Here is a 25,874-nt window from a genome sequence, read left to right on the forward strand (position 1 = left end):
AAGATTTCATTTTTGTTTTAAAAAATAGTTGAGACTTTAGAGTTAATAGGAATTTAAGTGGTAACAGGTTTTTTTTCCATCATTACTATTTTAGTTGGGTGCATGTAAATCATCAAAATTGTGAAGTTTATTTCAGTGATTTATTGATTATGAATTCTTTCAAATTCATCTTTCTATATATTACTTTAATGATAATGCAAACTTTACTGTTAAATGTTTATCAGTTTAGAAAGTTTAAACGATCACACAAATATGAGGTGTTCTTTTAAATAACGTGAATATTTGTGTGCATTGAAGTGCAGTCTGTGTTACGAAAACATGCAGGACGACAGATCAAGTCTTTTTAATCTAATAAGTTCCTCGATATAATGGATGAACATTTTATCATTTAAACACAATTTTCAGTTGACAAAAAGATCGATAAATCAATTGCCATAAGGTCTTCTGCATCGAGTCTGGCTTACTAAAATTAAAAAATTTACAAGTATTGTGATTCAATACCACCTATCCAGCATAAGTTCGTGTGGCCTATTAAAACTTCAAATCATAGTATTGCTACAAAAAATATACACTCCTACTTTTTGATGAAAAGTTTTGTCTTACAAATTATTAGAGATTGTGGTATAATTTCATAATCAGTTTTGTCCAAAATGCAATTCAAACAACGTTTATCTGTGTGCCATTCGTTATGCAGTTAAATACGTTCAAAGCAACAATTTCGTAGAGAGATAAAAGTATTTTTATATGAAGAAGCAAATGCCTTTCATTTGATTTAGTGCTCTTTGTTAGACTCAGATATTACAAATCTTCATCTATAGGACTAACATAGTTAGAATTACCTTAATCTGTGAGTTTCCACTTGGCTTTATAAAGACCCCTTAAGTGCCTCAAGATTGCTGAACGACCACTAGTGTTCATTGCATGTACTTTGTATGTGCCTGGTTACATCATTGATTTTTAAAGATCATTAATCATATAAAAGCGTATGTGGCCTTTAAAAGAAAAGAGTTTTATTTCAGCACAGTCTTTCAAGTGCAATTTAACGCCTTTTGAGGACAAAGGAAAACTGCAGTTTTAATCATTATAATTAGAGACAACAAATATGGCAGAGTATGTGAGTACCAAATAATTCACGAACTCTGTTGCAAGCTATTCTTTTATGCTTCTCTTCAAAATTAAGTATTTGGGAAAATCATGTTTATTAATACTAGAATTTAGATTACCATCAACTTTCATTTGTTTTTAGCTCACCTGAGCTGAAAGCTCAAGTGAGCTATTCTGATCGCATTTTGTCCGTCGTCCGTCTGTCCGTCCGTCCGTCTGTAAACTTATTTACATTTTGAACTTCTTCTCTAAAACCGCTTATCCAATTTCAACCAAATTTGGCACAAAGATTTTTTATGGTAAGGCAAATATAAATTGCAGAAATGAAAGACCAATCTTTATTCAAAGCTGAGAAAATCTCGAAACTGTAGAAAAAGGGGGGTGCATTTTAAAAAAATCTTCTTCTCAAGAACTAGTGAGTCAAATTCAACGTAGTTTAGCATAAATTATCCTTATGGGAAGGAAAATATAAATTGCAAAAATTAAGGGCTAATTCTGTTTCAAATTTGAGTAATTTACGAAAATGATAATAAGACAGAGAGAATGAGGGTCAATAAGTTTAACTTCGGGTTCAGTATTCCATATCTCAAAACCCTCTTTGAAACAAAGAAGCGTATAAGAAATGGGTCAATCTGACAAAAGTGAATTTGGTTGTTGTGGAACAGAACGAAAGGAATATTTGATACGTGCAAGATACATTTATGCCGATTTTGTGAAGTAAATTGAGATTAAATATTCCAATGCGTTGAAATTTTCACCTTTGAGGGTGGTTTTAGCTTGTTTTGATTTTCGTTTCGTTTTCATGAATTACGGTTTATAACTTTGGGAAAATATCGCCTGTATTTTGTAATGTTTACGTATCAATCAAATATAGACATCGGAAAGTAAGACAGCTGACTGTTACTTGCGGGAAATAAGATACATTAACAGGTACGGTACTTTACCGACTAAAATACAAAATCTAATGGTAATACGGTGTGGTCTTTGCGTAATACCTGATTACTGCAATGTGTTTTAGGCTACTTGTAAGTATTTTCTCGTCTTTTCACAGAGAAACATCTCAAAAATCAATCGACCAGAAAAGCTGTAACTTGTGTGGAAGCATCCTCAAGTAGTGTAGATTCAAGCTTGTCCAAACCATTATCCCCGGGGGTACGGTGGGGCTCCAATGGGGAATCAAATTTTTAGATACAAATGTATGGAGAAAAATCAATAAAATCTTCTTTGCAAAAACCAGTTAGCCAGAAAAGCTGGAACTGTGGAAGCATCTTCGGGTAGATTCAATTTTTTTTCAAATCAAAATCCCCGAGGATAAGGTGGGGCCACAATGGGGGGTCGACATTTTTACATAGGAATACATAAAGAAAAATCTTCTCAACAAAAACCAGTAGGCCAGAAAAGCTGTAACTTGTTTCGAAGCATCCTCAGGTAGTGTAGATTCAAATTTGTTCAAACCATGATCCCCGGGGTAGGGTGCGGCCACAGTGGGTGGGTCGAATTTTACATAGGAATACATAGCGAAAAATCTTTAAAAAATGTTCTTCTCAAAAACCAATTGGCCAGAAAAGCTGTAACTTGTGTGGAAGCATCCTCTTTTTGATAGTTTTTCGAACACAAGTAAATGAAAACAATGCCTTTTAAACAGTTTCCATAGGCCTGACACATTATTATTATTATTATGAGTATAAAAGCTTTATCGGTGTTCTTAAAAAAATATTGCAATGGAAAAATCATCTTTGTTTGTTCACATTTGTTGTTTTTTAATAAAGATAAAAATAATGGAAGGGCCTTGGTACAATAGAGCGACATGCCTGCCAATACATTAATTTGATTTATAGCTCTTTAAAATATGTGACAACATTTTCAGTTAAGGTTATTTTCTTCAATCAAGTGAGTAAGGATATGAAATGCCATACGAAATGAACTCATGCCTGGTAAATGACAATCGTCTATAATGGAGAAGGCCAATTAAATTTTTCAATCTTTTCAATTTGAGGAATTGAGCGCATCATTCATGTGCATTGAGGTACACTGTTCTTCTTTCACATATAGAATTTATTAAAATACAATAACTAGCAAGTAGTGGAGGAGGAAAATGTACCTTTATGCTCTCATGTATTTTAATCGTTTTATAAAGTGATTGGGGGGGGGGGGGGGCTAAAATAAAGGGAAGTGGAAGTTAACCGTGAAAACTAACTGAAAATTTAGCTATTTATATTGCATATGATCTTATTTTTGGTAAAAATGGTATTCATGAAGGTAAATATGTCAAAAATTAAGTATATGCAAAAATAAGTGAAAATTCGGATATTCATTTTTCTACCTAGGGGCCACATGGCACAATATCCTTTGAACGACCATATAAAGCCAGTGTTGCTCAGGTGAGCGATGTGGCCCATTGGGCCTCTTGTTCCTATTATCTTTGAAAGACAGGGGTTATCCCAAAGTTACGAAGACAGAACTCATAAGTTAAAATCTGTCAAACACAAATTCACTTCTATGGTCTGTTCAATGACCTTTTCGCAAACAATATCAAAAACAATTAAAAATACCCAATTCATTTAATTTTTGAGAATATAATAATTAGTTACGTCAATTTTAGTCAAGCGGTGCGATGTACGACGTCAAAAAAGTTCCCGTTATTGCGTCGTTGTTAAAACCCTTAACGGTAATATACTGTAAAAGTTGTTATTTACTCTAGTGGTTGAGTACGCGTTTACTATAATCAAACAATATGAGTGGGTATTTAATACGCAGAAACATGAGTTGTTAATCTAAAAATTTCTTTTTTTTACCATGGGTATTTTACGCGGGTTCAGCTTACTGCGTAACTAGTGTAAATTTCCCCCACGCGTAAATTACTACTTTTACAGTATACAAGTGTTTCATAAGTACAAAAAGATTGCCGATTTGAAACATTTATTTTCTTATTATATAATGTACAAGTAAATCAATCCATATTTGACGACGTAGTCCTACGATTTTGAAGTATTCTTTGAGAAAAAGTCAGTCAAATTGAGTCAAAAATCGCTCGTGAATGATGTTATTATATGTACTTACTATGTAAACTATACTATTATGTTTTACGCTGCGATCGTTGGGGCGAGCACAGCATGTGATCTAATAATGAATTATGACAAATCAATTAAAATAAAAGGAGCAACGTAACGTAAATTAATTTGAATGCAAAATAAAATAAAACACCTATTTTTTTTCGTAATTGTTCATTAATCATAATTTATAAGATTTGTTTAATTATTTAAAAGTTAAATTTATCTCAGATACAATATTATTGAATAATAAAGATTTTATCATAATGTTCATTGCAGTTTATTTCCTCTTTTCTTGCAGCAGACATTTTTCTAAACTTACATATAAAAAATTGACTTATCATAAAGTCACCCCCCCCCCCCCCCGTTTAAGAAATATATATATTTTTTTAATTTACTGCTGATCAGGAAAATGAAGTTGACCCCCCTTTTGGGAGCATGTAATAAATGGAAGTGAAAATAAAGATACCATTGAGCAGCTAAAGAGCTAAAGGCATACTACGCACTCCCCATTCCTCACCCCGGATTAGAATTTTCCTGATTTTGAGACTGCAAGGCCCCTTTTTAAAACGTTCCTGGAAATGACCGTAAATAATAGTGAATAAAAAATATGTGAGCGTTCATCAAAATGAGAGCAAGTCACAACTGTTTCCTATATCTGAAGAAATGTCCTGCAATATTTTGAGAAATTGGCATTTATATTTCAGCAGATTTACAATAACTAGTGAAAGTAATTTTTGTAAAAAAAAAAAAAAAAGGAAAGTAATAAAGCTTAAGTGTCATATGTCACTTTAAAAACTACATGTACCATGAAAAAAAAACTACGCGAAATATACTTTTTTATTATGCTTAAAAAGCATGATGTTCTTGAAATTACACATTTGTGTAAGAAATCCATTGTGACGTCACTTGAAAGGACGATAACTCCGTTAGTCTTACGTTTTGTCTGCAGTATATTTAAGAATGCATGTGTACACAATCTTTAATTATTTTTATCTTGTTCTTGTGCGAGTGTGAAATGGGAAACAATATTTACAGGGAACTGCTGGTCTAAAAAAACCAGGGCATTACTGGTCTAAGTAACTGACGCCAAAAAAATCCGCTAATCAACGTGCAACTAGTCCACATTCTCTATTCATTCATGCCTTACCGGTTGAGATAAAATTAGCATGTAAATGGTGTGTCCGTTGCACCAAGCGCAGATTTGGCTGTGTTAAAGAGAACGCAAAATTCATTTGAAATGTAGAAAGTTTGATCCACCTGCTTACCCAAATCATAATCCTAAATAAAAGTAAACACTGCGTGCTCAGCCTGCCAACAATTTTATGTCATATTTCATATCTAAAGTTTGTCTTCGGAAATCTTCTTATAAAATATGAAAAACAAAGGAATCAAATGTTGTGACAAATATTTTTATCATAGAAATACATGTCAATATGAGATGTTTAATTTGGTCCTTTTAAGTAATTCAAATTAAAATGATAAAATGAGTCTTTTTAAGTTATTCATCATGTATTATTTAAACAAATGATCATATTTTAAGATTCATAAATCTGTTATGTTCTAATCATATTGTAATATAGCGCATACAAGTGTTCAAGTGTATACACAACATACAATAAGTAAAACATGTGATACTGAATCCAACATTAATCTGATTATCAGCATTAGTTAAAAAAACATCAAGTTAAGAACGAAATCCCGACCGATAGAAATAGACACGAAATGCTGAACGACACATTTCACGAACACAAACACTCTGCCAAGCATTTATGCCATATGTGTTTAACTTAATAGACAAAAAGGGAGTTACTGTACAACATTCATACCAATATATTCTGTTGATGTTATTGGTTTCAAAACCGAATTTGTTTTAATCAATATCTTTTACCTTTGCTGTTGCACCACTGACGTCGCCGTTTAATGCGAAGTCAAATTTTACGTTGTTGCAAAATGCACTAAAATGATCCAATATTCCGTATTATGCAATATATTCGGGGGGGGGGGGGGGTAAAGCGCTTTTCTTATGATGTGTTGATTTTAACTTTTTGTTTTGTTTTCACTTTTCGCCACATATTATCATCTAGTATGCTTTTATTTTACCAATTTAATCTCACAATATTTAATGTCAACATATAACTTAATGTATATTAATTAAACTATATAAAACTAGTTTCATTTGTTATTTTTTATATTAATAATTAACTTAAGAACCCCACTTGTCAATGTAATTTTGGAACAATCTTCGTCTATATATCCAATACATCTTCTAAGTGAATTTTCAGCTTTTTAAGGTCAATATGAAAAGGTAATGAATATGAAATGTCGAGATAAATCTTGTAAATATGATGTTACTTAGTTATCTTATCGATATGATATTGGTATCCATTGCAAATTTTTATCTGCAATGAAACACATACAAAACAACAAACAAAGCATTTAATTGTTTATATCTGCGTCTATTTTTGATACTTTACTTCAATTATTCGTCAAGACCAAACATAATTATGTACATTGTTGTTATCAGCCTATTTTTCTTTAAATGATACATTGGCTTCTACAATTTTTTAGAAGTATATAGTTCAGCTTGAAATTCGTGCTCTCGATGTATCTTAAACTTTTACTGATCATAAGTATTTCATGCAAAGTCAACATCAACAATAAAATTAATAAAATCTTTCAAACTCGTGATCTATTCACCCTAGCTCGAGTTTTCACAATAGATGCACATGCAAAAGGCTAAGCTAGCATTATTTACTTTATGAACTGTTATCATTTTTAGATATTACATGGTAGAATTTTTGCAAAGTCCATATTAAATATGGGAAATATTCTCATTTCATAATATTTGCACAAAACGAGCTTGATTGTTTCTTTAAATGTCCTGTTGCTTTCATCAAATGTTTTTGGTACTTATAATGTTGACTTTTTGAAGATTATTTCTTCATTGATCGAATCTTAACCATCATCAATAGCATCAAGGCACTTCCATAGGCTCACCTTACGCTACTTAGTATTAACTAGTTGTAGCCATGGTAACATTCACAAATCAAAGTGCCAAACAATTTGAAAATAGTTGCTTTACTGTACATCGCTGATTATTTTCTTTTGGTTTAAATAATTTTAAGATTAACTTTTGTTCTAGAAATAGAAATATGTTATCAAAAATTAAAAACAGTACATCAAAAATATATCAATTGGATTTTATAGATTCAAATGGATGACACAAAACGCAAGGATTACCTCTTAGTTGGGGCAATAGACTTTGGAACAACATTCTCGGGATACGCTTTTTCTACAAAGCATGATTTTTCGAAAGACCCCAGAAACCTAGGGAACATTATCATAAAACACTGGGTGGATCCTATCAGCTCAATGATGTATAACAAAACCCCAACATGCATTCTGTTCACCAAAGAAAAAATATTCGACAAATTTGGTTTTGAGGCAGAGGCTAAGTATTTGGACCTGATACTGGACAATGATCATGAAAATTGGTATTTTTATAGAAGATTTAAAATGTCTCTTTACGCAATACAGGTAAAAATGTCTATTTTATTCGATTTGTTAAATTTCTTGCATTTTCATTTGTGATATTTTCATTCACTTATGATTTACGTACGTTACCTTTCTTAAAGTCAGAAGTACAAGAAACATTGGTTAAAGATGAGACTGGAAAGACTATGTCTGCTCGAAAAGTGTTTTCTGAATCACTCAGATTTTTAGTGAATTCACTGTTTGATGAAGTAAGGAAACAACAAACCGATATTGAAATGACCGATATTAGATGGGTTGTCACAGTGCCAGCAATCTGGTCTGATCCTGCAAAAGCATTTATGAGGAAATCTGCAATAGAGGTTTTCTTTTCTATTACAGGGTGATACAAAATATCTGATACTACTTTGACTTTGAATAGATTTATTATTAATCATTCTAAACATGTCATTTATATATAATTTTAAACTGCAAAACCTATAATTTTAATATATAAGTAAATACGGAAAACGTTGTCGTCGTCATGGCGTTATGACGTCATAAAACTATAATAGAAGATACTCGATTGAAAAACACTGGAAGGCCTCGGACAAGCAGAAGTGATGAATCGGTTGCAGTGGTTAAAGATCTGATCACGGAAACGCCACAAAAGTAAGTGAGAAGTGTGTTGAAGGATTTAGGAAATGCGCCTAGTTAATCAGTGCCTATGATGCAAAACTTCAAAGGGTCTGACATAGCCATGAAGCTTAAATTTGCTCAGTGGATGACTAACAACAATGATAATGCAGACCCTGTTTGGTTTACTGATGAATCTCACTTTTATTTAAACTTGCCTATAAACAAACGAAACGATCGTGTTTGGGGGAAAGAGAGACATCAGTACTGGAATGAGAAACCATTACACGACGACAAGGTGACAGTCTGGGCAGATCTCAGTTTTGCTGGTGTCATTGGGCCATTTTTTTCGAAGCTGATGGTGAATTCAAGACTGATAACAGTGACCGGCATTTACACTTACTAAAGAACAAATTCATTCCAGCTCTGCGCAGACGAGGCATTCATCCTGCTGCTATTGATAGTCAATAAGACGGAGCACATGTCAGTCGAGATCTTGGATGGTTACAGAAAACATTTGGTTATAAACTGATTTCGTCCAGGACGGACTGCGTTTGGCCACCACATTCCCCTGATTTAAGCCCACTGGATTTTTTTTCTGTGGGGATATTTTAAAGACATAGTGTATGCCCCAAAGCCATCCACTCTGGAAGATCTAAAATTAGCAATACATCGAGAAATTGGAAATGTAACTTCAGACATATGCAGAAACGTTTTCAATAACTTTAAGAAAAGACTTGATCTTTTGATTGAACAAAAAGGACGTCATGTAGAGCATGTGTTGTAAATAACAATGTTTTTTTTAGACGGGATGATTCTTTTTATAAACATGTATAAAATGTGTGAAATATCCTGAATAAAGTGTTATAGAATGTTTTGAAATTTGAACTGTTTTATTAAATAGTTGTATGTCATTTGAAAGAATAATAATCGTTTAAAATGGTATCATATATTTTGGATCATATTTTGTATGTATTTTCAATAAATTTTCAAAAAATCTGCTCTATAACTTATCACATTGGGACAACAAGTGTTCAATAAAATTAAAAACATGTCTGTTTACTGAACTCTCCAACATATTGATATCTGATAGGAATTATTTTTGTATTACAGGCTGGAATTGACTCTAGTATGTTGACGATAGCTTTAGAACCTGAAGCGGCAGCTCTGCATGTAAAACTTCTTCCTGTAGAGAAGAGAATTTGTGAAAACGAGAATGAAGACTTCGAGACATTTGCTCCCCGATCAAATTACATTGTTGTGGATGTTGGAGGTAATGTATGCGTTAACTTTTTAATTTTTTGATCTACATGTAACATACTACCGAAATCATTGAAAGTGTTTGAGTTTGTTGTAAAAGAATAAATTAAAAAGTAACTCACGCTCGACAGGGGGTACAGTCGATATAACGGCGCACGAAGTGCTTGAAGACGGTCGCGTCAAAGAACTCATCAAAGCAACTGGAGGGAACTGGGGAGGTACAAAGGTGGACGAAGAATATATGGATTTTATAAAACGCCTCATTAGTGAAGATACTGCAAGGTACATTGATGAAAACATACCAAGTGTATTTTTTGAAGCTTGTAGGGAGTTTGAAATGGCCAAAAGAACAATCAAACCCAATTCCGACTGCAAATTTAATGTCAGGATTCCCTCTCAATTTGGGGAAACCTACTCATTAGTACATTGCGGTAGAGAGTTGAAATCAGTCAAAACTGTCTTTACAAAATATGAAAACACATGACCGTTTCATTTACTGGAGACAAAGTGCGATTGAAATCAAAGGATGCCGAAGATTTCTTTGCTGAATCGATAACAAAAATTGCTGATTATCTTTCAGAACTTATTCAGCTAAATGGTGTAAATGACATTACTACTATTATTCTTGTTGGTGGCTATGCATAGTCTCCAATGCTCATTGAGGGAATTAAATCCAGGTTTTCTCACATGCGCGTAATCATCCCTACAGAAGCAGCATGGTCAATTTTGAAAGGCGCAGTCATTTTCGGTCACTGTCCTAACCTTATAAAACATAGACGAAGCAAGTATACCTATGGCATTGGCGTTAACAAAAAGTTCAAGCCTTCTGAACACGATGAAAAACATAAATATGAAGAAAATGGAGAATTTCGATGTTGGGGGCTGTTTAGTAAACTAGTAGAGATCGATGAAATTGTATCTGTCGGGGAATACAGAAAAATTGATAGACATTTTCATATAAAAAACTGTGAAGAGGAAGGGAATTTTAAATTGTACGCTAGTACATTAAACAGTCCAAAATATGTTGATGAGGAAGGTTGTTTCTTCATCGGGCATATTCTATCGCCTGGTCATGAGTTTCTTCCCAAACACATCATTTACATCGATGTGTGTTTTGGAGAAACGCAAATCATGTTCTTAGCCCAACAACCAAATAGTGCTAAGATGGTCGCTTGCTATCTTGGCGATTGATTTCAAAGCCAAGAGATTATACATATTTAATTTGGTATAGATATACATGTTAAGGTAGTCCTATACTCGGCACTAAATGGGCTCAATCATTAAAAGCTTAGCTTTAAATGATAAATATACATTCTAGCAATACATATACAAAAGAAAATATGCATGTTTACATGCTAGTTTGTTTGTTATCACCTCTCAGACGGGTGTACCCCCTTGCGAAAATTATTGACAATTATGAAATTTGCCAGACGTCCATTTTTCCTAAAAATAATTACCAATTTTGGGAAAATTAGAACTGAACATACAAACTAGAGTATAAATATTTATTTAAGCCATATCTCATCAATAAATTTGCGCAAATTGTTGTAAGTAAGTACGCTTTATGGACCTGATGTATCAAAATAGAATACAAAAAATGCAATGCTAGTATCGCGTTTGGTAATATTTTTACTATTTTATGGACTCAAACTTAAATTCATGGTGTTTATTCTATAGATTGACATCTTAGAAAAAAAGATTTGGTAAAATAAATTATATGTTGACGGATTACTTTTCACGCTATAAGCTCTAAACCAAGTAGACCCTGACGAAAAAATCCGTAAAAAAATCACATTTTGCTACAGTTTTCTGCCTAGATCTGTCAACAATGTTAGATATCATTTAAACATTAATTAATTGACGATTGATTAAATTCGAAATAGCTTCTGTCTCTAAATTTAAACCGGTTTTAGTAAAAGAAATAGAAAATTTCGGGGGGGGGGGTGACAAAACAAAGAAGATATCAGCATACCTGAGATCCTGGTTAATCAGAAACTTCGTTTTTCATTTTACTTTAACAGAATCGAGTTTCTCAACATTAATAATTTCTATCTCTCATAGAATACATATATTACCGTTCTAATTACTTATTATTTCCATTGTTTACAACAGCGATGTAGAGCAAAATCAATACCGGGTGTCTAAAACGCTTTGTAAAAGTCGAACCAATATTGTAAAATCCGTATTATGACGTAGTGCGATACTCGGACTACTTTAAGAATCAGATTTGGTAAGTTAAAAACACTAAGACCACAAAACTTACATTGTTGATTGATGTCATTTACTACAATGAATTGTTTATGCACTCTTAAATCATGTGTTGACTTTTTGTATCAATCAATTGTACATTATCTAACTAAAAAATAAACAATGAATTAATCTGAGGCTCATATTTTTTATTATATCAATATTGATTTTGGTTATTAGCAAAATCTTTCTTTTATAATATCCGTAAATGGAAAGTACAAGTCGAAATTATAAAAACTATTCCTATTCTCCTCGATTAAATGTTTATTCTTCCAGTTCTTAAAACACTTCCCAACTTTTATACCGTTTTCTGTACCATGAAAGCAACACAAAAACAAGATCGTTCCAGCACTTTTCAAGTCAAGCACTGATCAAACTATTAATACGTGTTATGTTTTAAGTTCAAAGTATACAGAGTAGTGTTGTTCTAGTTGGGTTTTTTTATATAGTAAATAATGGCAGAGGAAAGCCTGGCCGAGAAATAAAAGATCGTTTACATACCTTCGGCGAATATTTGATAAAGATAACCTCTGTTCTAATATTCTCAACAAATAACAGTAATGAAATCAATTTTTTTTTAAAGTTCATATATTTTTTTTTTTATTTTAAATCTGTTTACAATGATGTTTACAAATTTACACATTATTACACTTACAGTCTTGACGTCATCCTTTTGTAAATCTACGTTATTCAATCTATTTTAAGAAAAAAATTGCCTCTGGTATATATATATACCTAACCTATGTGATTGTCGTCTACATTTTGTTTTTTCAAAATCAGTATAGGAATGTACCTCTATTCTTTTGGAGGTCCGTGTTGCTCTGTTTTGATTTTGTACTTCATTTTATTGATTTTTTAAATGGTTAACGGTTTGTTATTTTTTCAATGACCAAGTTTTGTTTCTTTTTTCCACGTTGTTCCTTGTTAAAATTACCCCAAGGTTTAAACGTTAACTCCTCGTTGTTGGTATTTTTGTATGGAAAATTTAAAACAATATTACATGTTTCTATTTCTTGTGATTAAGTACAAATAGAGTTGAGTGATTTAAGTTTTCATATATATATATATATATATATATATATATATATATATATATATATATATATAACGACTTCTGAAAGAAATAACTTTCAAATATATCGAACAACTTTTGAAAAAATAACTTCAACGTTTTATTCTTTGTAAGCTACAATTGTCAAATGATAAAAGGGTTATGAATTTTATAATTTCACATGTTTAACAATATGATATTTCTATATCCTAAAGGCAAAATATAATGCCTAGGTTTTAAGAATAAAATATCAATTTAAATATATTCAACTGTCAAAAAAACAATAGCTGCATAATTTTGAATATTATGTCTTTAATGGAATTTTTTTTAACTAAATTAGTGTCATTCATATTACTAGTTTAAGTTTTTGGTATATTTTTTTAAATATTTTAAAGCAAAATAACCACTTACCACTAATGTTCATGAATGTATGCACTTGTACCTGTGTGTGAGTAAGTAGTCATGTGCATAAAAATGATACTAACTTGATTTATAATTGTAATTTAATATTAGTTATATGAGACAAAACAATGAATTTTCAAAACAAAAAAGGGTTCCAGAATTACATGTAACTTTGATTCCACATGTCTCCTTAACAACCCTTCATATATGTCGGGCCATTCTTCGAGTCGTTCTTGTGGCGTGATTTAGATTATATATATATATATATAAAATAAAAAGACATTTAAAAGAGTTGGCTTTTTATTCTATTCTTTGTGAGATATTGTTGTCAAATAACAAAGGGGTTATAAATTTCATAATTTCATATGTTAAACAATATATATTATATCCTAAATGTAAATATATGTCGGCCATTCGGGAAGTCGTTCCTGACATTCTGGTTTTGTGTTTGGCACTCGTGATGTCTTACTGTTTACGAAATATTTTCTTTAATTAAGAAAAACTTTAAAAATAATGTGATTTCTAGGAAACCGTCCAAAATACCTTCTTAATTTTATAGCTGTTTTTATCAAACATTTACTTTTATTTCACTTTAATTAACACTACCATAAAGAAGTATCGCCCCTTGACGTTGTTTAAATATATTTAGAAATATTAACATAAATAGATGATCTGTTTTATCTAGTTCACTTAATATTTAATGAAAATCTCAATACCTTTTTTAATACATATACAATGTAAGGTCATGAGGCAAACTTCGTTCATGTAATTTTTCAATCTGATTTTGTTTTTATTTTCAATATGTGTAATATTGATATCTTACAGTTTCAGAAGGGGAGTGTGTTGTTACTTGTTTTATAAATATCGTTTTTGTACGAATCAGTTCATGCACGAGTTATTATAAAGGTTAGAATTCTTCTGTATCAAGAGGTGTGCACGATTTTTGCATTGGCGCTGTTAGCAATGTCACACTTCTTTGGTTCGCCACGGTGTAGGTATTTACAATATTTGCTACCTACATCTAGTTTTTATGATCATTCATAATGCCTTAACGATGTGCTGTTTATTTACGAATCACTACATACTGTATCGAGTCGTGACGAATTGTTTTACTATAAAAATATATCCTGTCAATTGATGAAAGAAATATTTAATTTTGTAACAGTTGTGATCTATAAACAAAAAATGCTATAAATGCAAAATATATCGTTGTGGACGCTGGGGGTAGACAAATCTTAATATTGATTTCTGATTTAAGATTAAATAAAGAGCATTCCATACTAATACTTTTCAGTATGATGGCCAACCGACTGATTGAATTGAAATTCTTGTCAAATTAAAATTCATCATTGTATATATTTAGTTTCGAATTTTAACTTAACCACATATCCTGTGGTGAGCCCCTTAGTGTTTTAGTCTTACGTATTTGTAAATACCCATATTTAACCTCAGTTCACTGGGCCTTTAACCCGTCAGTCCGTGCAGTATCAGTTTGGACGCGGCAGTCCAGAGGGAAGGACGTACTTATACTTCTCGCGTGCATACCATCCAGTCACTATGCATGTTGTTATTATAAATAGCTGTGTGCTAACTCTGGAGTGAACCTGGTACTGGCTTTTTCTGAGGTGAGGTTTATTAATTGTCAATTTCATCGTCATTTCGTTCATTACTGTTCTAAAACACCCAGTCATGGTATTCCAATCGTTTTTATGCTTATTTGTTACGTTTGAATTTAACAGCTGTTTAAATGTCTATGTTTAGATACACGTGTTTGAATCTATTATAAGTTTGGCGGACTATAAAGGTCATATTCCTTTTGTAGTAGTGAGTAGTATTATGCAACACTGCATTTAAGTAATTATGAGTTAGTATTTTGTGAGTGTAAAAGCTAACATGCTTTATAGTAAGTCTTCTTTAAGACTGTATATCAGTATTTTGTGTGTAATAAGCGTCTGTGCTAAGTGTGTCATTCATGACCGTATAGCCTGTAAGTAAAGTATGATGCGTATTGGTGTAAAAGCCATAGTTGCTTTTGTCATGTACTTAATGTGTTTGTGTACTATGTTGGCGCAGGTCCCTTTTGCCAGCCATTGTATTAACCACTTTCATCGATGGTGGCCGAATATTGGTGAAGTCTTATGTAGACTAAGTGGCCAGTAGAGAACATTGTCCACAGGAGGACCTTACCAGTCAATTCTTGTCAAGACCAAGATAGACTACATTGAAGGACCTTACCAGTTCCCATACTAGGACAATTACTTTCAATATATATCAATTCAAACTATATTAAATATGTAAAAACAATGTAAAAATATTGTCTTAGTCTTTGTCTTACAGTAAATATAAATTTTAAATAATTTCGCTCGAAAATCTGTGACAATTCTATAATATGATAGGTGGAACAATTGACATAACGGTGCACGAAGTGTTAAAAGACGTTCATGTCATAAAAATCATCAAAGCCACTTACTGGAGACGAGGGTCGACAAAGAATATATGGATCTTATAAAATGTATGATTGGTGAAGAGGCCACAAAGCGTATTAAAGAAAGCAAACCTGGCGTATTGTTGGAGGTTTGCAGAGAGCTCGAAAAAAGTAAGAGCATACTTCAACCGAAGTCCAACATTAAGTTTACGGTTATTATTCCCTGTAGTATCGGAAAAGTTTACAAAAACACATCAAGGAAAAAAGTTGAAGTCAATAGAAACTGTTTTGTCAGTGAGTGCTTAACAAATAGCCATCTCATTTACAAGTGATAAATTGCGATTAGCATAAGAATATACAGAAGAATTCTTTGCACAATCAATAATTGAAATTACTGCTCATCTTAAAAAACTTCTTCAAAATAAGGACGGAGTAGGCATTTCTACTATTTTTCTTGTTGAAGGTTACGCAGAGTCTTTAATGCTTATTGAAAGAATCAAATCAAACTTTACTGATATGCGTATAATTATTCCTCAAGAGGCATCTTGGTCTGTTTTGCTCGGCACACTCATTTTCGGTTAAGATCCCAGTCTTATAAGACAGAGACGGAGCAAGTACACCTATGGTATTTGTGTGAACAAAAAAATCAATCCTTCCGAACACGATGAAAAGCATAAATATGAAGAAAATGGAGAATATCAATGTGGAAGATGTTTTAGTAAATAAGTAGAAGTAGATGAATGTGTTGATGTCGGAGAATCTTAAATTGAAAAACGATATCGGATAAAGATGTGCAAGGATGAGAGAATTTTGAAATTAGACGCCAGTATATCGAAATGTCTTCAGTATGTTGATGAAGAAGAATGTTCTTTCATTGGGAATATTATTACTCCAGGCCATGAGTTTGTTCTTGAAAATTAAATATATATCAACGTTTTCTTTGGAGACACGCATATATTTACTTCCTAGATTACCAACCAAAAAGTAAAAACAAACGGCTATTTGCTATCTTGGACAATAATAAAAAGGATAAACATCACCCATTTATAATTACCCAATCATGCCTTCAAAGTGTTCAATGATGATATGAAGATCGATTATTTATCTTATTTGATTGGATAAAGAAATTGCTCTTGTATAATTTTAATCACCTGTTTAGGTGGGCTTTCTTTTTTTGTCACTCTAAGCGCAATAATCATTCTCAGTTACCACTGAACTGGAAACACATATGCATTAACGCGGAAATTATATAATGCTAGTATTTGCATTTAAGTTATTTCAATATCGCCATTGTGTACATTTTTGTTGCAACGACAATGCTGTTTTCATGTTTTATGTTATATTTAATGCAGTTGATTCATGCTACTTTGGTATACTTGTAAAAATGTTATAGTTTCAATATCTTTTAGAACAATAGTTAGTTATCAAGCTTGACAATGGCATTTGCTGAAACGCTTTTTATTTTATTTTCCTTTTTCAGGTTTCGTTATCAGTATATTGCTTAATGCCCTTTAACTGTAAACAGCTGTAATCTATTAAATGAATGTGGCATTGTTTATAAAGTTATCCACAATGATATTTTATAGCTAGAAATTCAACACAGAATTCAACTAGACACGACATTTATGTGTTTATGGTTTATTTGCGCAAAATAAATTATCTTTTATTAATCACTTTAACAGGAGTAATGTTTCTTGGCATGCACCTGCCTTTGTGGCATAGTTTTCTATAAAGGTGTCTATTTAAAATCAATTTGATCCTCGGATTAAAAACTTTTTTTATATCAGAGATCAAAAAGACACGAAGCAATAGTGTTGAGCATCTAAGTTTTCAAACTATTTTTGTCAGTTTGAATTTCCATTTCAATTGTTTTACGCATAATGTTGTGATTTTAAAATTATAGGTTTTCTGTTTAGCGAGATGTTAAGTTTATAGTTTTTCATGAATTACAATGTACAAAGCTTTTAACAATTCAAGCGCATGTTTTAATTTTATTACATGAATTGGTACAACACTATATATTTTTTTAATATTTTGTTTTTATTAAAAACCAACATCATTTAAAACGTTAAATATATATCTATTGAGTATGATTCCCTCTATTTCTTACAAAAACTTATAGTTACAATTATGATATAATACAAGCACCAAATCAAGGAGGTCATCATGTTTTAAATTCACTATTTTATATTATAAGAGTTTTCATATCCTATAAAAAATGAATCCCTATGATAGAATTACACAAAATAAAGAGAAATAAGTCTGTAAATTTGGCACTTTTCAAACAAAATTTCATAGGCTCTAATAGGTAAAACATAACTTTTGAGACAACTCCTCAAGAAATTGATGTAAATGTAGGTTTTTAAATCTTAGATTAATTGATAGAGTTATAAAACCTAATACAAAAAGTTTTATGAAAAGATGTAGGGTAGAAAAAATCAAATTCGATTTGTTAGCAAACTTTTTAAAAATCGCTTGTAAAAGTATAAGGAATCTTCTGTAGTGATTTTTTTTTCTAAAAAAAGGTTTGAGAGCATATATGTTAATGAATAATGAATATGTTTGATGAATAATTTCATAATTAGATAAAAGTGGAAGGCACTTTTGTTCCAACAATACCGTACACATTAAGGTATCCCTCTCCTCAATGTTCGTGTATCAAGAATTTCTTGAGAAGTATATTTTTCAAATCTGTGGAAAAACACACTTACAAAATAGATGTACAAAGAAAATGGGAAAATCTAGTCCTTGCTTGCAATGGGCTCGTCTCTAGTGAGATTTCTATTCACTTGCAAAAGCTATTAAACTTCCTATACAGTCAGAGAAAACATTTGTTCCAACAAACACTTTGACTTTCGTAGGGTTGGAATTAAATACACCTAAGTTAGAAATCAGACTTACTTCCGGCAGATAAGTTAGAGTGCTTGAAAACAAAAATAAAAGCATTTCAAAAAACCTCACTGCTACACTTCGCCAACTGCAGTCTTTGATAGGAACAATAAATTATGTTTGTGCAGCTGTTCACCCTGAGCGTACATTCGTTCGGTGTATTATTAATCTTACTCAGGGCATGCTTAGTCCTTTCCACCATAGAAATCTAGACAAAGAAGACTGGGCTGACCTGAAGGCATGGGCTATTTTACTTGATCATTTTAATGGTAGAGGGTTAACACCTATTTACTAATGCTAGCCATTTGGGTTTTGGTTGTGCTATCTATAAAAAAAATAATCCATGTCCAAGCTAACCATATTGAAAGGGTCAGTAACATAACTGCAGATTTTATTTCTCAATTATAGGTCAAAGAATTCCAAGCACGGTTCCCCTACATTGATCTGCACCACTCGGGACATTTTTTTAGCTTAACGGTACTTTTTTTACTCAGGTGCTTCTTTTGTAAAATGCATGCTTTTTAGTAAAAGTTTGGCACCGACCTTGAGGTTTCACTGCATAATATTTGTGTCCCTAGCTTATTTTTTTGATTGCAAATTCGGTTATTTTGTCGTTTACTCTAATATGTCTTCAATAAATGACCATTTCTATTCCTGTTACATACGAGTTACTGTTATGATTTCATAGGAGGGTTCAAACAAACATTAATATTTATTTTGCTATAAATTATTTCTGACACCATCTTGCGTTCGTAGGTTAAAAATTGTATGACAAAAATTTTATTAACTTCGCATAGACATTGCACATCATAGAAAAAAACAGGTTTAAAAGTATTATGAAAAGTTAACGAAATCTATTAATATATTGTGAACGACTAGATATAAACATCTTCGACCTAACTGAAAAAAAAAACTAATTAGTTATTGCCAACGTATGATTATGTCAGTGTACCTTGTCTTTACGAAAGTAAAAAATACGTTACATAATCTTTTAGAAAAGTAAATTTTATTCCTTTTCTTCATTTTCTGACTGACATAAAACAAAATTTATAATCAATATTATCTTTGCTATATTTCGAAATGTCTGTTCTTTCGGAAGGGGGGGGGATCTCAAACTAGATATTTTTGTACATTTTAAACTCTGATGTAAGCAAACTCTATTGCCTTCGTAGGTGGCTGTGTGGTTTTTGTTACTTAATTATATACGTAAGATTTAAAAAGGGATTTTCACATGAATTCGTTTTTAAACTCACTCCCCACATCAAAAGTTGCGTAATTTTGGTATGGTCATATAGTAAAATTTAAAACCAGGGTGAAACCTATATTTGAGCCCAGTTTTTTTTTTAAATGTCTGCAAAAGTTTAGTCACGGTACCGCATTGAGGCCTAGTTATATTCCACGCTCGACAGCTTTCGCATTTAAATACTGATCGGTTTTGACCTATCATCAATTTCAAAAAGAAAACATAACATTGAATATATGCATATCTATTTTAAAATGATAGAAAAAACCAATGGGTTTTGATGTTTATCTAAGATCTAGTAATTATTAACATATCAATCTTATTTCTTAATTTTAAAAGGAGGATGAAAAACAAACAAAAAAATGCAAAAACATAACCATTTTGACACTCATATGCTCTTCAATTTTCGTAGTCTGTACTGATTAAAACAATGGTATTTCTATATCCTAGCGCTTTTAAGACTTTGATAACAGGCCTAGACTGTTTTCTGTTTTAAAGTCACATACATTTTTGTACCACTGATTACCTTTAGGAATCAAGTATTTAATTTAATGATGTAACTAGGCACATACAAAGCGCATGCACTTTTAACAAATGGTCGTTGAGCATCCTTGAGACCTGAAGGGTTTTAAAACAGAGTGGGAACTTAAGTAAAACGCATAGAATGCAATAACGTTTGATTACAAGAAAGTTACACATGTGCAAAAAAACCCAGAGTTTTTCTTCTTCTTAGAAAAGAAGAGTGCGACCTTTTTGGAAATCAAGCATCTAACGTTTTGTTTTTCATCTCATAAAAATCCTGTCTTGGCGGATATCTCTTAAAAAGAAAGGCGAAATCAAGATTTTTTATTTTATTTTTTGACCGTAACCAAGTTTTAACGCACACCCTTTGGAAATTACCGATATCGGATCTGCGTTAGTTACTTGTTTCGTTCACAGCCGTTGATTTTATTGCAAAAACGCTTGTAGAAAACAATTGGATGACCTAAAGTTACCCCATCTCAAATGGGGTTTTTTTACGATAAGAATTATGTCATAGTTCATGTACACTACTAACCTTTTATTTACATTTTTATTTCCACATTTTATGTCAGAAATTGAAATTCATACTGACAGTTGGGCATATAGGATTTTATGTGATAACCAGTACATGTATTTGCAAAAAAGGATGCAGTTTTAAATCATACAACTTAAGTGTGGTAAAGAACAGTGCTTGTTTCTCTACTTTACCCTAACTCTATTAAATTGTCGAGAAGATCCATCATTTAGCGGTTTGGTTTGGGGGTTTTTTTTTGCAAACAGTAAAATATATGACAGATCTATACAGTCTATTATAAGTAATTGTGTCCATATATCTCTTGATTTTATATAGAAAACATATTCATTACATATGCATATAATAACTGTTTCTTTTCAAAATAATCGAAAATAAAACATATTAGTCAATAAGCTAATCAAAATAAGTATCAGCATATCTTTTTAATAATGTCAGAGTTCATATAAAGATTAAGTTGCCAAAAAGAAGAAAATATAGCTAGAGTCAGGATGCTTTGGGGGCATACAGATTGATACATGATAATGTATTTGATCCGTTTAAGGAATTTATTAAATATTTTGTAATTTATTCGATTGCATTTTATAGAAGAAAAGGATTTAACAAGATAAATATTCAAAAGCATTATATACTAAGCAGTACTTAATTGATGAAAATAACATAAAGGTCTATGGGGACAAGCACACTTTTGAAAATGAAAAAGTAAAAAATAAGAATATCAATAAATGCTTAAGTGGATAAAAGAACTATTATAAAAAATGTAATATCAGAATATTTTGGAATTAAATTTTACATGTTTAAAGCAAAGGGGCACCTCTTCAAGAACAGGAAAATGACATTTAATAGAACACATTTTACTCTTAAATACTGAGCATACTTGAACATAAAAATTATGTCTACGTATACTGAGTGTAAAGCCCGCACATATCTGGTATGCATCCAGATTCGTTGCGTCAAGGGTTATCATGCATTGCATACCTTACATTTAATATAAAAATCTTTGCATCAAGATAAAAGTAATAAATTCTGATTGTATTGATCAATTCGCGTTTTACAATAACTTTCGTCATACGACATTTAAGGGATTACAAGTTTATATCAAACGTGTCTTATCATTTCATTCTTTCAATACCTGTTAAGCATTGGAATGTCATACCACACACTTGAAGTTTTACAGCAAAGATAAGATTGATTTAAGGAATGCGCATGCCCGGCATGTAAGGAGGGTTTTTTTAACGTGCACCCTAAGAGTGAAATTTTTAGTGAAATAGTAGATGAAATAGTGGAAAAGACTTGTGAAAAATTATAACAAAACCAATATCCGGTGTTTGTTCGTGTTGTGACTGTGGACAGTAAATCAGTAAGTGTTTTATTTGGTCTTAAATCAACAAAGGAGATCTGTTTGTTTACCTGTTTACCTGTTTGAGCTGTATTCACTGATCTACATACATGAGTAATAACGCTACCCAGAGTTTAGATAATAGGAAAAGACACCGAGTATCTGATTCAGCAAATATGGAATCGGAAACGGAAACGGAGACTCCTCCTCCAAAGGACAAAATTGAAGAATTTCAAATTAGGGATATTTTCCAAGGAATTACCAATATCCAAAATACCCTTGGGGGCTTCATGTTAAGAATGGATGCACAAGGTCGACATCTAGATGAATTAACGAACGATATCCGAGGTAAGCATGGAATGCAAGAACAGGTGGAATTGGTGCAGGAACAAGCGAATGATACCTTATATACCGTTACGGAACTCGGAAGTAATCAAGAGAAAATGCTACGGGAGCTAAGTAGACTAAGAGACTATGTGATCAAACTGGAATTCCGTGTAAATTCCCAAGAAAAACAGATCCTAGAACTAAAAGCCCGTTCTCTTGAAAATAACATTATCATTAACGGAATTAATGAACATGATCCGGAAAGAGGGAACGACGAAAACCTGGCAAAAATAATACAAAACGTTTTTGAAAAGGAACTGGAAATGGATAAGGAGTCTGTTGGAAACATGCATATTAAGGCCCTATATAGAATGGGTGACAGAGACGCAAGAAGAAAATTTCCTAGACCGGTGTGTATCCAGTTTGCTGACAAAATTTACAAAGATATGGTGATGAGGAAGATCCCGGTACTCCGCAGTAAAAAGTCGCCCATCAGAATAGCCAGCCACCAGCCAGAGGAGCTGAGGGAAAAACGCAGGAAACTGTTTGATATACAACAGAAGTACGCTGCCAAAAATGTGGACACGAAAATCAAGGGAGACAAGTTGGTTTTTACAAGGAGCGGCAACATATACAGAGACAAACTGGGCCAACGTCCATCCGCTGACGAGGTCATCTCAGGTGAAGAAATCAAAAGTCCAATCTCTGCGGGTAAACAAATAGAGGACAACGGTAATCGGTTCACCGCCCACGCTACACCGACCGAATCTCTCAAGCAGGTCAGAGGAGCCCTCATCGATATCATGCGTGTCCCTACAGTGTCAAGTGCGAGCCACAATGTGTTTGCCTATCGATTTAAGAGTAACGACGGAACCATTCACGAGGGGGCGGACGACGACGGAGAACATGGGGCAGGGAGAGCCTTGCTGAGATCCCTTGTCGACAATGAACATCTAAATGTAACTGTCGTAGTATCAAGATGGTATGGAAGCAAAATAGGTGCGCGCAGATTCGTTCATATAAAGGATGTCGGATTGAGCGCAGTGAAAAACATCAATACTGACTCCGGGTAAACAATAGTGGTGGCGAAGAACAAAATACGGTATTTCCCTGTGTAACTTAATGACCATTTTCCTCTTATGGATATATAATATATATATTTAAAAAGAGACTTTTTTTACTTTATTGTTCTCACAATTGTATGACCTTTTTCATGATTACCTTCAATCTACCTGATTTGTAAATTTTCTATGATTTTTCCATTTTTTTCTGCATTTTTCCCTATTTTATTCTGTTTAAAGTGTTATTAATAATGCGCTATCGTCCGCCAATTTTCTTTCATTGTGTATGTTACGCCGGAATTTCTCAGTGTACAATTCGGGTTTTATATTTATTATCAGCAGAGTCGTATCCGGTTTAACAGCTGGGAATCAGAGAATGGATCTTTTCTCTGTTCTTTTCCGTTTTTCCCCCTTTTTTGTTTTTATATAAAGTCACAACACTTTGACAACACCTGAGAGATATGCGTGCGTTATCCTTTAAAGAGTAAGTGTTACTTTTAGACGTGATTTTGTTCTTTATTACATGCTTATGTACATGAGTCGGGAGGATGTAATTATGCGTTTAATTTTACAAATAATAAGTAATTCTCCAATTGAATTACATCCTCACAATTAACTTCTAAACATAACTGTACATGAGGATAAGCACTGCTGTCTCTTCAAACGTCCCTATTTTAAAGCTAATATTACAATCTTTTTTCATATATGTGTATAACCAAGTACAGGGTCATGTTAAAAACTAGTTAAAATAAACTACCATGCATTTGCCAGTCTGCGCAATATGTACCTTTTCTAATATGCACAGCCTTTTATTTTCAATAGGGAACATAATATCCCTCTCTTCTCTCTATCGGGGCATGATATTTGTTATGTATTTTGTGTTTGACAATGGTTAAATTAACAGATGATTATATGACCAACCAACTGAAAATCATCTCTGTAAATTGTCAAGGACTAGGGGATAAAAGAAAGTGTCAAGATGTTTTAATGAATTTAAAACTGAAAAAATATAATGTTTATTTTATCCAAGATACACATTTTACAACTGAAGAAGAAAATTATATAGAAACAATGTGGGGTCATGAGGTCTTTTTTAGTTCATATAAGTCAAATTCAAGGGGAATTGCAATTCTCTTTAATGATAATTGTGAAGTTAAAGTACATAAAAATTACAGAGATGAAAATGGAAATTATCTTATTTTAGAGGCTACAATCGACAACCTACAATTTTTACTAGTCAACTTATATGGCCCAAATTCTGATACCCCAGAGTTTTATTCCCAATTGTTAGGAAAGATAGAAGAAATTTACTCAGGCCAATATGTTATAATAGGTGGGGATTTTAACTTAGTATTGAATCAAGACCTAGATACAATGAACTATAAAAGAATAAATAATCCTAAGGCACAAGTAGAAGTTCATAAACTCATGGAGACTCTTGACTTAATTGATATTTTTAGAGAAAATACTCCCACATTAAGAAGATACACCTGGAGAAAGAGAAACCCAATTAAACAGGGAAGACTTGATTTTTTTTTGATCTCACAATCTTTTTTATCTCTGGCTCCACAAATAAAGTTTGAAAATAGTTATCGATCAGACCATTCACCAGTAGTATTAATTTTTAAAACAAATGAATTTAAGAGGGGTAAAGGTTTTTGGAAATTTAATAATTCACTACTAACAGACAAGGATTATGTTAAACTAATTAAGGAAAAGATTTGCGAGGTTAAGCTACAATATGCCTGTTTAGTCTATAATAGAGAATTAATCCCAGAGATAGACAATGACATAATATCTTTTACAATAAATGACCAAATATTTCTAGACATCTTGTTAATGGAAATAAGAGGAAAAACAATCTCATACTCTACTTTTAAGAAGAAAAATGCAAGTAAGCGAGAATCACAATTAGAAAAAGAAATACTAATTCTGGAACAAAACTTAGGAGAACAATCCTTGCCTGATATTACCAGTAAACAAAATGAACTTGAGAATATTAGAAAAGAAAGGCTTAAAGGACAGTGTTTACGGTCAAGAAGCAAATGGATAGAGGAGGGTGAAAAGCCTTCTAAGTACTTTACTTCTTTAGAATCTAAAAACTTTATCAATAAGCAAATACCAAAACTAGTGCAAGAAGACGAAACAATAATATATGATCAAGATGAAATTTTAAATGAAACAAAAAACTTCTATGAGAAGCTGTATAGTAAAAAAACACAGGAAGCTGGAGAAAATTTTGTTAAAGAAAAAATAAATCAGTTTGACTTTCCAAAATTAGATACTAAGGAATTGCAATGCATTGAAGGCCC

At 32.2% G+C, this 25,874-nt stretch overlaps 1 protein-coding gene and 2 pseudogenes across 1 annotated transcript; all 3 read left to right on the forward strand.

Annotated features, from left to right (window-relative positions):
- The first annotated feature begins 993 nt into the window (after positions 1 to 993).
- On the forward strand, positions 994 to 11,464 carry LOC128158061 (heat shock 70 kDa protein 12A-like; annotated as a pseudogene).
- A 2,962-nt stretch (positions 11,465 to 14,426) lies between these two features.
- LOC128159177 (heat shock 70 kDa protein 12A-like) lies at positions 14,427 to 16,618 on the forward strand (annotated as a pseudogene).
- Positions 16,619 to 22,042: 5,424 nt separating this feature from the next.
- On the forward strand, positions 22,043 to 23,628 carry LOC128160592 (uncharacterized). Its single transcript, XM_052823923.1, has one exon. It carries the CDS (start codon positions 22,285 to 22,287, stop codon positions 23,572 to 23,574), a length of 1,290 nt encoding a protein of 429 aa, XP_052679883.1. The 5' UTR covers positions 22,043 to 22,284; the 3' UTR covers positions 23,575 to 23,628.
- The last annotated feature ends 2,246 nt before the right edge of the window (positions 23,629 to 25,874 follow it).

The sequence above is a fragment of the Crassostrea angulata genome, chromosome 8 (assembly GCF_025612915.1).
Source record: "Crassostrea angulata isolate pt1a10 chromosome 8, ASM2561291v2, whole genome shotgun sequence".
NCBI classification, from domain to species: Eukaryota; Metazoa; Mollusca; class Bivalvia; order Ostreida; family Ostreidae; genus Magallana; species Magallana angulata.